The sequence below is a fragment of the Benincasa hispida genome, chromosome 9, assembly GCF_009727055.1.
Source record: "Benincasa hispida cultivar B227 chromosome 9, ASM972705v1, whole genome shotgun sequence".
In the NCBI taxonomy this organism is placed as follows: Eukaryota; Viridiplantae; Streptophyta; class Magnoliopsida; order Cucurbitales; family Cucurbitaceae; genus Benincasa; species Benincasa hispida.
In genome coordinates, this window is record NC_052357.1 from 42,862,584 (window position 1) to 42,874,182 (window position 11,599).

The 11,599-nt window shown below is 34.2% G+C and overlaps 2 protein-coding genes across 3 annotated transcripts; one reads left to right on the top strand and one right to left on the bottom strand.

Annotated features, from left to right (window-relative positions):
- The first annotated feature begins 2,808 nt into the window (after window positions 1–2,808).
- LOC120085530 (eukaryotic translation initiation factor 3 subunit B-like) lies at window positions 2,809–8,004 on the top strand. 2 transcript variants are annotated; one of them, XM_039041547.1, is made up of 12 exons: window positions 2,809–3,070; window positions 3,167–3,343; window positions 3,491–3,728; window positions 4,538–4,684; window positions 4,916–5,044; window positions 5,223–5,351; window positions 5,437–5,520; window positions 5,610–5,734; window positions 5,851–6,049; window positions 6,133–6,668; window positions 6,768–6,876; window positions 7,393–8,004. In XM_039041547.1, exons 2-12 carry the CDS (start codon window positions 3,222–3,224, stop codon window positions 7,732–7,734), a joined length of 2,160 nt encoding a protein of 719 aa, XP_038897475.1. In that variant the 5' UTR covers window positions 2,809–3,070; window positions 3,167–3,221; the 3' UTR covers window positions 7,735–8,004. The 2 variants fall into 2 exon arrangements, with proteins under 2 accessions (XP_038897475.1, XP_038897476.1); XM_039041548.1 differs by lacking the exons at window positions 2,809–3,070; window positions 3,167–3,343 and having other exon boundaries at window positions 3,590–3,728; window positions 4,527–4,684.
- Window positions 8,005–9,653: 1,649 nt separating this feature from the next.
- Window positions 9,654–11,136, bottom strand: LOC120085531 (glutelin type-D 1-like). The gene is made up of 2 exons (XM_039041549.1): window positions 10,768–11,136; window positions 9,654–10,653 (listed from the first exon to the last, which is right to left on the bottom strand). Exons 1-2 carry the CDS (start codon window positions 10,961–10,963, stop codon window positions 9,782–9,784), a joined length of 1,068 nt encoding a protein of 355 aa, XP_038897477.1. The 5' UTR covers window positions 10,964–11,136; the 3' UTR covers window positions 9,654–9,781.
- Window positions 11,137–11,599: the final 463 nt, after the last annotated feature.

Here is an 11,599-nt window from a genome sequence, read left to right on the forward strand (position 1 = left end):
ATACAAAATATTGATATAATGTTACTTATACATATAATTGAATGATGAGAAGGAAGGAAGAGTTCTACCTTATACTCTTCAACCTGACATTGTAATAGAGACACTTGAAGAAGAAATGACAGTGAACAAAGTATATCATGTCTTCAATTATTCCTAATACATCTTTAAGATTTAATATGTCCAGATTCCAAAATGTGCAAGATAATGAACAAATGGAAGTGAATGAAGGTGAAAACATTATAATGGATGAATAAGAGATTATAGAGCCTCATCTATATCGGTGTGCTCATCTGAAAGCCACCACTCTTGATTCCACCAATTTTATAAGTTTTCATGCACATTTTTAGTCATTGATAATCGTTGGGAAGAAAATTAGTTTGAATTAATTTTAGAAATTGTGATTTTGTTATTATTATTATTATTTTTAGTTTCACTTCAATCTTCCCTAATAAGCTCCATTTTGTGAGCCTTTTATTTTAGTTTGAGTTAAAAAGTGAAAAAAAAACAAATCTTCTTAAGAATATTTCCATCTCATCCCAATTTGAAGATTCTTATAAAAAGTATTTTTCTTTTCAAAATCAAATGCATTTAGCCATTTTTGGGTTGGAATATCTAAATTTAGCCGCTCCTCTTGTTGGCCAGAGAAAAAAAAAAAAAAAGAAAGTACTAACACACTCTAATTTTTTAAAAAATGCCTAAAAACTAAAAAAGAAAAATCATGGAATGTGACATACATTCCCTACTTCTATGGAAAATCGAAATGTGATTATGTAGAAATTTTAATTGTTTTTATTGTTTTGTAAAAATGATTGTTGGATAATTTAAACCAAATTATTTTTTAAAAATTTGTAGTGAAGAAGGTCGTTGAGGCATTTCATGATCAAATAAAATTTATAGAACACTTAAATAGTAGGAGACTAGATCAAATCGTAGGAAAACTTAAAGATAGTTTCACATAAGTTAATTTTCGAGTTAAGACGATAATAGGGGGAGGGGGTTATAAAGAGAAAGAAAAGAGTGGGGAGGATAAAAGAAAGAAAATTAAAGATATAGTCCGACCATGAGGAATAATGACATTAATAATCTAGCTTAATAGAATGAGTTTACTTGATTGCCAATCGACCAAAGAACACTTATCATCCAATGCCTGCAACCAATTCGCTCATTCAACCAACTAGTTCGAAAAGCAACTTATTGGACACGTCGAGCAAGAGCCCCAAATAATTATAGAATATTTAAAATTGAAAATTTGATATATAATTTTAATTTTGATATTTTTATTATTATGTGGAAAATAAGAATCAAACATCTCATCTGTTGGTCTATCGTCCAAACTTTATGTCAAGTTATTATCGTTTAGACTTTTAATTTTGAATTTAAGACCTGCAATTTGTTTACTTCAATATTGTCTACCACGTTATTTCTAGAACAATATAATTAAGTTCGATTGAGTCGATATCGTTTAAGGTAAATGATTCAAGTGAGAGAGAATATTGCAAATCAAGTATGAGCGATATTTGAGCCGATATCTTTTATTATTATTCTTAATTTTACATCAAAACTTATTTGTATTAAATAATGTAAGTTTTTGATAATTTTTTAATATGCTTTGATGCATATTATGTATTTCTAAATTATATTTAAACTATATAAAGTTTTAAAAAATAAATAAATAACAAGAAATCGTTATTAAACAAGTTTATGTTTTTCTTTCTTTATTTCAAGAAATAAAAAAACATAAATAATGATATAACGTATTCATGTTTCTAGTTATTTAAAAAAACAAAAACATAAAATAAAAACAATATGTAGGAAACATGAAACAACAAACATAAATGTTACCAAATAGGGCCAAATGTCCAACCATAAAGAAGTAATATACCCATTATCTTTAGTTCATTTTGATCCATATTCTATCAAAATGTGTATTTTGATTCCTGTGCTTTTAAAGAGTGACGATTTTGGTCCTTCAATTTCATTTTTAAGTGACCAAAATAGTATTCTTTTTAAGTTTAAGGACCAAACTATGCAAAAGTTGAGAGTACAAATATCAAAATGAATATTCAAGAGTATAAAGAGTAAAATGAATCAAAATTAAAAATATAAAAACCAAAATGAACACTTTAAAACATAAAGATCAAAGTTATTTTTTTTTATCCTTAGGTTATGGGTTTAGTTTCTATTTAGGCCATAAATTTCAAAATGTTACACATTTAATCCAAGTTTTGAATTTAGTTTCAATTTAGTCCCTAGGTTTCATGTTACAACTTTACCATTTACATTTGAGTTTTGTTTCAAGTTGGTCATTAGATTTCAAGATTTACACTTTTTATATTGATTTTTCACTAAATATTCACTTTCGGTCTTTATTATTAATGTATGTTAATAAATTTAAAATAATTATAATGAATTAAGTTTCACTATTTTTCATCACTTTTAAAATTAAATTTAAAATTTACTTCATAATTATTTAATTTAATTAAGAGGCTTAGGCTTCAATAATTGAAAGTGAGTATTTAATAAAAAGCTGACGTTAAAAATGTAAAATCTTAAAATTCAATGATCAAGTTGAAACAAAACTCAAATTTCAAAGATAAAAATTGTAATATTTTGAAACTTAAGAGATTAAATGGAAATTAAACTCAAAATTTAATAATTAAATATAATATTTTGAAACGTAATTATCAAATAAAAAAATATAGATATAAAACCTAAGAACTAAAAAGGATATTAGAAAAAAAAAAGTACCTCGAGCGAAATGGTATCTAAACCTTTTTTTTTTTGTTATTTATTTTAGTTTTCTAATTTTTTTTTAGCCATTCTTCCCTATCTATCCCTTTTCTAAACCCTATTTTCCCCATCAGCCACCTCCTCCCTCCCATTACCAGCCACTGCACCTCGCCCCGCCGCTCGCCGTTCCTGCTCGACACCATTTGATCGACTGCCGCCGCACGCTGCACCCTCAGCTGTCGAAATATCAGCCGACCCTCTCGGTGCAGCATCCTGCATCTGGCCGTCGCCGATTGGTTTCTCCATTTAACGCTGGCATCTCTATACTCTTCTCATAATCGTCCGTTCTTTTCCCTCCCTTCCTCAATATATTTTGAGACATTTTGTTTCTTTCTTACGAAAATGATCTTAGGTTACGTTAAATAAATCCTTGCAGTGGAAGATCTACTGCTCATTCAAATCTTGCCGCCGACAGAGCTAGTTAGTTCGTCATGGCGGACGTGATGCTGATGAAGGAGATTGAGGAAACGGCTGGTCGGCTTGGGATAGATCTCTCCCAAGTTGATTTTGACGCTATTCGTCTCCCTCCTGGCGAGGATTTCGGAATCATTAGGTCAAAGCTTTATACTTTCATCGTTTGATTTTGTATCTTAATTTGCATTTTCTGAGCTCTCCTTTGAAACATGATGGGTTTATTCGTTTATTTTCGTTTTTCCATTTCGTGGCTCATATTCCTTCATTTTTCTGCAATTATGTATAGTGATGATGAAGAGGTTCTACAAGAGGAGAGTCTAGAGTTTGATTCTGGGTTTGGAAACATTATAGTTGTTGACAATCTTCCGGTTGTTCCTCCGGAGAAGTTTGAGAAGCTCGAAGGTGTTGTTCGTAAAATTTTTGGACAGATTGGAGTAATTAAGGATGATGGTTTGTGGATGCCTGTTGACCCTACTACACAGAAAACTTTAGGTTACTGCTTTATTGAGTACGGCACCCCACAGGTACTTTCTCATCATCTCACGCACTCTTGTGTTGTTTCTGCTAACTTTTCTCTGAAACTTCATATATTTATCAAATCAAAATGTATTTTAAATAGTATTATGAAGAAATAATGTTCTATAGTATAAATCTTGTTTAAGATAAAATGAAAGTTTCCTATCTTTGCCACTTTTGGTTCTTGTTGGCATTTGATGAAGTTCAATAGAGTGACAGAAACTTGCAATCTCATCTTACTTTTTAGCTTAGCTGGTACTTAACTCTAGTCCCTTTGGGTGGGACTACTTTCAACCTCCACAGTCCATCCATTGTAATGGTGCCTTACACCTCTCGTTTACCATCACTCTATCTTCCATTTAGAGGTGGAATATAAATACTATAGAGGTAGTTTGATGTTCATGAATTAATGACTTGTTTGACTTAACTTGTTATGATTATTTCCTAATCTCTCATTGTTTTTGCATACCAGTAATATATTGGCATAGCATTAGTGGTAAATCATAAATATTCCTTGTTAGAATGGTCTTGAAATGGAAACTTTCTAGCATTCAGAAAGTGTGCACTATATGATAATTTGATATTTTGAATTACCACTAGACATGCGTTTCATTCAAGAGTATGTTTACCTTCATGGAATTCTGTTCCTATACGTTTTGTTACTATAGTTGTTTTTGCACTCGGCTGTGCTTCGAGGCTTTTTGTTGTATGTCCTTTTTTTTTTTTGTGTGTGTGTGTAATCTCATTTGTCTTGGGTGTAATACTGCAGTTCTGATCCATGAATTGAGCATCTCATTTAATTTCAGTCATATTGTAGGAGGCTGAGCTTGCTAAAGAGAAAACTGATGGGTACAAGTTGGATAGAGCACATATTTTCACTGTTAACATGTTTGAGGACTTCGACAGATTTATGAAAGTCCCAGATGAGTGGGCCCCTCCTGAAATTAGCCCATATACTCCTGGGGTAAACTATCTGCAACGTTACTTGATTTTCCTTCTTCACTGCTTCTTGTGGTATGTTTTCTTGAGGAAAGGTGGGGGTTTTATGGATCATGTGAAGGTTATCTGGGAGCTGTGCTTAGCTGAATATTTTCTATGGGGAAAAAGAACCATGGGAGAATATGTGATTTTATGGATCAAATTGTGCTGTCATGGAAGTATGATGCTAATTGCTATTTACTTCTGAACATTTCAGGAGAATCTTCAACAGTGGCTAACTGATGAAAAAGCACGGGATCAGTTTGTTATCCGATCTGGTTCCGATACTGAGGTTTTCTGGAATGATGCTAGACATTTGAAGCCTGAGCCTGTTTACAAGCGTCAAGTGAGTATCCTTTAGCCTGTCTTGAGTATTGAACTTATTTTTATATCTAAAGTTGATACTATCTCCTGGTTAGATTGTTTTGGTTGATGTTGGGATATCAATATAATATTAATACAATTTAGACATCTTTGCTCTTGGGCTGTTAACCCTATTTTAATTCAATAATTTTCTTTTACAGTTCTGGACCGAGAGTTTTGTTCAGTGGTCCTCATTGGGGACTTACCTAGCAACAATTCACCGACAGGGTGCTGCAGTTTGGGGTGGAGCAGGTACCTTTAACCGTCTGATGCGCTTTGCCCATCAACAGGTTTGTTATTGTTTTTCGCTCCAGACCTTCTGACAGTGCTTGCTAACGTCCCAAAGGCCTTAAGCTTTTAATATATAAAATGTAGGTTAAGTTAATTGATTTTTCTCCTGGTGAGAAATATTTGGTGACGTACAGCAGTCATGAGCCCAGCAATCCCCGTGATGCAAATGTGAGCATTTTTTTTTTCCTATCGTAGTTTCTATTTCGATTGAAGGGTGTTCTTAACTTTCTATCATTGCTGATTACATGTTCTTTTAGAGGATTGTGATCAATATTTTTGATGTAAGAACTGGAAAAGTAATGAGAGATTTTAAGGGAAGTCCTGATGATTTTGCCATTGGAGGAACTGGTGGTGTTGCTGGGGTATCTTGGCCTGTTTTTAGGTATTTACGTCTGCTTTGGATATGCCTTTCTATCTAAGTTCCTTTCCGGCTTGTCATATTGGTCAGAATGTTTTTTTTTCTTGCTGATGGTATATATGTAATTGTTGTTTATGCAGGTGGGGTGGTGGAAAAGATGATAAATACTTTGCCAGGATTGGGAAGAATGTGATTTCAGTCTATGAAACAGAGACTTTCTCCCTTATTGACAAAAAGTCTTTGAAGGTTGAAAATGTAATGGATTTCTGCTGGTCCCCTACAGATCCCATTATTGCACTGTTTGTTCCTGAGCTAGGTGGTGGGAACCAACCGGCTAGGGTGAGTACTCCCTTGCGGCTTATGTCACTATTCTTTTGATCTTTGAATTAAAAAATTTTCAATCGTCTTCTTTTGTTTCCTAGGTGAGTCTTGTCCAAATCCCCAGCAAGGAGGAGTTGAGGCAGAAAAATCTTTTCAGCGTTAGCGATTGTAAAATGTACTGGCAAAGCAATGGGGATTATCTTGCTGTCAAGGTTGATAGATATACAAAGACGAAGAAAAGCACATACACAGGGTTTGAGCTTTTCCGCATAAAAGAGCGGGATATTCCCATTGAAGTGCTGGAGCTTGAGAATAAGAATGACAAGATCATTGCCTTTGCCTGGGAGCCAAAGGGGCACAGGTTTGCAGTTATTCATGGTGACAACCCAAGGCCAGATATTAGCTTTTACTCTATGCGAAGCAGCACTCACAACAGTGGCCGAGTGTCAAAACTTACAACTCTCAAAGGCAAGCAGGCCAATGCTCTTTTCTGGTCACCTGCTGGACGATTCATTATTCTTGCTGGTTTGAAAGGTTTCAACGGACAGTTGGAATTCTACAATGTTGATGAGCTGGAGACGATGGCGACCGCAGAGCATTTCATGGCTACTGATATTGAATGGGATCCTACCGGAAGGTAATTTTGAGGGCATCCTTATTTCCATGTTGTTATGAGATTGGATCCGAATGTTTTGCCTTGGCAGCTGAGATGGTCTTGTTGTTTGCATCTGTACAGGTATGTTGCAACTGCTGTAACTTCAGTCCATGAGATGGAAAATGGTTTCAACATATGGTCCTTCAATGGAAAACTACTCTATCGAATCTTGAAGGATCATTTCTTTCAGGTAACTTATCCATTATATTCTGCAAATCTTATGTTTTTATTATTAAAAATGACTGAGAATCTGATATTAAGTTAGAAGACACCGTCTATGTAACTCAGTTGGAAGACTTACTAATTATTTGGGTCTATGTAACTCAGTTGGAAGACTTACTAATTATTTGGGTTGTATATTGTAATCTTGCTGTACGGAAGGTTTATAGGGCCCGTTTGGATTGACTTGAGAAAAAAGTGTTTTTCAAAAACTCATTTTTATTTAAACACTTTTGATCAAAATGATTGAAAATACACTTCGAAAGCTATTTTGAATAATTGCTAAACATACCAATTTTTTCTTCCAAAATGATTTATTTTTTAAATTAAACATTTAAAAATGCAGTCCAAATACATCCATAGTATACTTTATTGGTCGTTCACGAACGTGTATGTTTGCAAAAATTAGATCAATTTAGTTTATTGATCATGACAAAGTCTTTGGAATTATCATTAAATGCCCTGGTTTTCAAATGGCTTGTGACAGTTTGCATGGCGGCCAAGGCCACCATCCTTCTTGGGTCCAGAAAAAGAGGAAGAGATAGCAAAGAATTTGAAGAAGTACAGCAAGAAGTACGAGGCTGAAGATCAGGATGTATCTATGCTACTTAGCGAGCAGGAGCGTGAGAAACGGAGAATGTTGAAGGATGAGTGGGACAAGTGGGTGAATGAATGGAAGAGATTGCACGAAGAAGAGAAGTTGTTGCGGCAGAAGCTGCGGGATGGCGAAGCCAGCGACGAAGAAGAGGAATACGAAGCCAAAGAGGTTGAAGTCGAAGAGATTTTGGATGTGTCGGAGGAAGTTTTGTCCTTTGATTTTGGGCAGTAATGAGGTTCTTAACATAAATAACCTTATTTGCATGCACGAAATTAGGTAGCTCTGACAATGCTTTCCCCTCCTGCCATAAACCTCACCAATTACTCAATACTTTTGCCCCTTCCCCTTCTCTCAAAATGCAGCTTGGGAAATTTTCCTTCCCCCTTAAAATTTAAATTTTTTTGTATTTGTATGCCTTTATTTGATTGTTATTGCTATTATCTCAATCAAATAACTTCTTCACATCAGTTATGTAATGTATTTTTCCCATTTCGCCCCAAACCTTCTTGCTCAACTGTCCTGACCCTGTCCTTATGAACATGAGTGTGGTAAGGCTACAAATTATTAACCCTTGGAAAGGATTTGGGGGATGTCTCTTTGCTTGAGTACATGTGAGGTTAGAGCATTGAGATTTGTATGGTTCTTGGATATGAGTTGAGTTGAGTTTGGTTGGTGATTTAAAAAATAAGAATCTAAAATATAATAATTTATCAAAAAAAAAAAAAAAAAGAGAGTTATATTTTATTTCTACCATTTTTGTGTGTTTCAACTTTTCCCCCCCTTGTTTGCATGTTTGCAAGTAGTCACCCGATAAAGATTCCAAATTTTGTTTTTCTTTAGAGGAGTGGAATGGCATACAAAGAATCACTAAAAGCACACCATTTGAAAGTGGTAGTTCTTGAAAAAAAAAAACATTTTTTTTTTTGGTCATTTTAAGCTTCTCGTCTACGTCAACAACTTGAAAGGAAAATCTAATCTAGTAGAATCTCGTATACGCCTCCAACCATGTAGAATCAAATATCACTCCTTTAAACTCTTAGAATTTAAATTTATCATTTATCTAGTATATTTCTCACAACCAAATTCTTTATTAAGAATTAAATATTTTAATTGTACACTCTAGACCCAACTTAAAACTAAAAAAGTTGGAGGCACAGGCAAAAAAAATTAGGTCAGTTTTTATTTTCACCTACCGTTGGGAATTGGATTCAAATTATCATTAATGAAAAGAATCAAATTCTCAACTTCATTGGACACCTAAAAAGGTATTACATTTCCAAACTTTGTTTCCTATACAAAAAAATATTCCTTTCATCATAGAAATAATATGACATTTGGACCTAACTTTTTACTTGTTTTTCTTTTTCCATATGATTCCTCCACCCTCATATCTATCACCCATTTTTTCTTTTCAAATTCAACCCTTTAACTACCTTTTAAAAACAATTAAATTATCGGAATTTTTTTTTTAAAGATATTTATCGATATAACTTTTCATAATATAAATAACTAAAAATGGAGAGAAGGAGCAAATTTATCCCTAAGTTACCATGTAACACACAACTTTTACCATGGATTTAATTTTCACCAATTTTCTCAATGATAAAAAACATCTACTAAAATTTTCATTAATTATAATCACCTAGACCCGTTTGGTAACCAAGTTTTATTTTTGACAATTACTATTTCATCTAAACAACTTTTTGAAAGCCACTTGATTGAAATGTGTCATAGGCTTAATTTTAAAAAACAAAAACAAAAAACAAAATGATTACAAAACTTTTGATTCCTTCAAAATCAATTCTAATAATATGAAAAATGCAATTATAGGTGTGATTGAGAGTGATTTTCACCATCCAACCCAGATAATCTTAGGCCATTGTTAGGTCTAATTTCTTAAATTGTTAGAATTACTTTTTATCATTTTTCAAAATTACTTTTAATCATGGTATAATGATAATCATTCAGGGGTGTTCAGTAACTTGAGTTTTAGAGGTTTAAAGATCCATTTAACTGTATGATATGAAATAATTATTAGAATTTGTACAATTAAATTGCAATTTTGAAGTTGATGACACTGAGTTGTTGATACTTTGAACATTCAAAAACATAAACTCCATTATCCAAACAAATTTGAATAAAAAAGGAAAGAAAGAAAGAAAGAAATCATATTATTAATGTACTTCAAACTTTGAAGATTATAGAAGCAGAAGAGAAACAGAACAGGAAAATCTACAGAAAAAAAACAGAGACTTTATTGAAGAAGATGAAGATGAATCTAATTAGGAGGGAAGAAGATGGCATCGGAAGCCCTCTTGGAAGAGAAGTTCTTCACCAAATCAGCATCGACGTTGAAGGCTGCCTGAATAACTTCCGGCGACAGAGATTTCCAGACGCCGATGCTGCCAGCCAAGTGAGTGAAAACAGGGTTGGGAGTGCTGATAATGGAGAACCACTCCATTCCTTCCGGATCTCCAATCTTCGATACCACGAAGAACCTCGGTACAATGAACAGATTTCCAGCTTTCACTCTTGTTTCAAGAACCTTCTTCCCATCCACTCCTACAACCTCCGCTCTTCCGCTTCCTTTCACGATGTATGTCACCTGGAATGCCGAATCACATGAGAATCCAGGCGAGCACATTGCACTTCCATCCAATCGAACCAGATCTGCTCCCAATCCAACCTCCCCTACCAGCGGCAGATTCTTCGTGTTCAGAACCACAACTCGTCCTCCGTTCTTCACATCCACATCCAGCGGCGCCTCCTCGCAATTCAATGCCATTCCGTTTCGGTGCTCTTGCTTCGGCTCTGGCATCTTCGTTCCTTCCTTCAACTTCACGATTCCGGTTCCGGTTTGGTTTTTCACCAAAGTTTTCACCGATGCCTCATCCATATCCCAGGCTCGCCCGACGAACTCCGTGGAGAAGCCGGTGAAGATTCCATTGGCACCGGTAAGGAAGAAGTCGGTAAACTCACCTGATTTGTGAGCCTTCGATGTGTCACCTAAGAACAAAACCACCAAATCGATGGCTTCTTTGTTGAACCACCACGTCACGACGCCAAACGGAAGAGCGATCGCATCACCTTTCTTGATTGCGATCACCTTCTCCTCCTTTTCCGGCAGAATAATTCCAGCTACTCCATTACCTAAAACATTTTCCACATGAAAATTCAATAAACACTAAAAATAGATCTAAATGAATTTGAATTTCACATAAAACTAAATCTAGTTGAAGATCATCACAAGATTGATAAAAATACCTTGAAGAACATAAGCGACCTTGGCGGAATCAGAGTAGCGAGGGAGAGCGAAGCCATTCTTCTCGAGGGCAAGCTTGGAAGCACCAATGTTTCCTTCACGGAGCATGGGAAGCTCCTTGGGAGACCAAGCATAGTAGGAACCTCCATCACCGCCATAGATCTTCTTCGGCAATTGAGGAGTCAAATCAACATCCATAGCAACAAAAAGGAATTAGAGAATTGATGTGATGATGAAGAAGAAGATTGGGAAGTGATTTGTGAAATCTAAACTCTGAGACTCAACAACTTATAGAGAAATTACAAAACAGAAAGAAGAAGGGAATTTGGATAAACGCCGATTTCCAATAGGATTAGGAAATTTGTTACGATTCTTTTGTTTGTTTTTGACTTATTACTTCTCCTACTAATTTTAGGAAAATTATTCACAGTTTTTAATCTTATTTTTTTTTATTTATTGAGATTTAGAACTACTTGAGCACTTTAAAAAAACTTATAAATAAAGATTCAATGTATATCCATAATTAGTTAATTCATCAAGTAATAAATTCATTTTTTAGATTTCTAAAATCAGATTATGATATTAAATTAGAGGAAAAGAAACAATAACATAATTTCTAAGTCACGGTTAAGAATTTTAAATTAAAATACTTTACCATGTTTAAAATATTATAAATAATACTAGTTTGTTATCAAATGCAATGTTTCGTAAAGTTTATAATAACTCAATTGCAAAAGTTTTAAATAACAACTTATGTATGAGAGAGGTTAAATTGAACCCATTGAAGATAGTGACTTCAAGATTCATTCTGTTAGTTGGAAGCACATGACTGCT

Excerpts from the sequence above, each read along its gene's own strand:
- LOC120085530 (XM_039041547.1), top strand. The coding sequence starts at position 3,222 with ATGGCGGACGTGATGCTGATGAAGGAGATTGAGGAAACGGCTGGTCGG. Across the intron at positions 5,521-5,609 it reads GCAATCCCCGTGATGCAAAT|AGGATTGTGATCAATATTTT; the intron begins GTGAGCATTTTT and ends ATGTTCTTTTAG. Across the intron at positions 6,669-6,767 it reads GAATGGGATCCTACCGGAAG|GTATGTTGCAACTGCTGTAA; the intron begins GTAATTTTGAGG and ends GCATCTGTACAG.
- LOC120085531 (XM_039041549.1), bottom strand. The coding sequence starts at position 10,963 with ATGGATGTTGATTTGACTCCTCAATTGCCGAAGAAGATCTATGGCGGT. Across the intron at positions 10,654-10,767 it reads GGTCGCTTATGTTCTTCAAG|GTAATGGAGTAGCTGGAATT; the intron begins GTATTTTTATCA and ends AAAATGTTTTAG.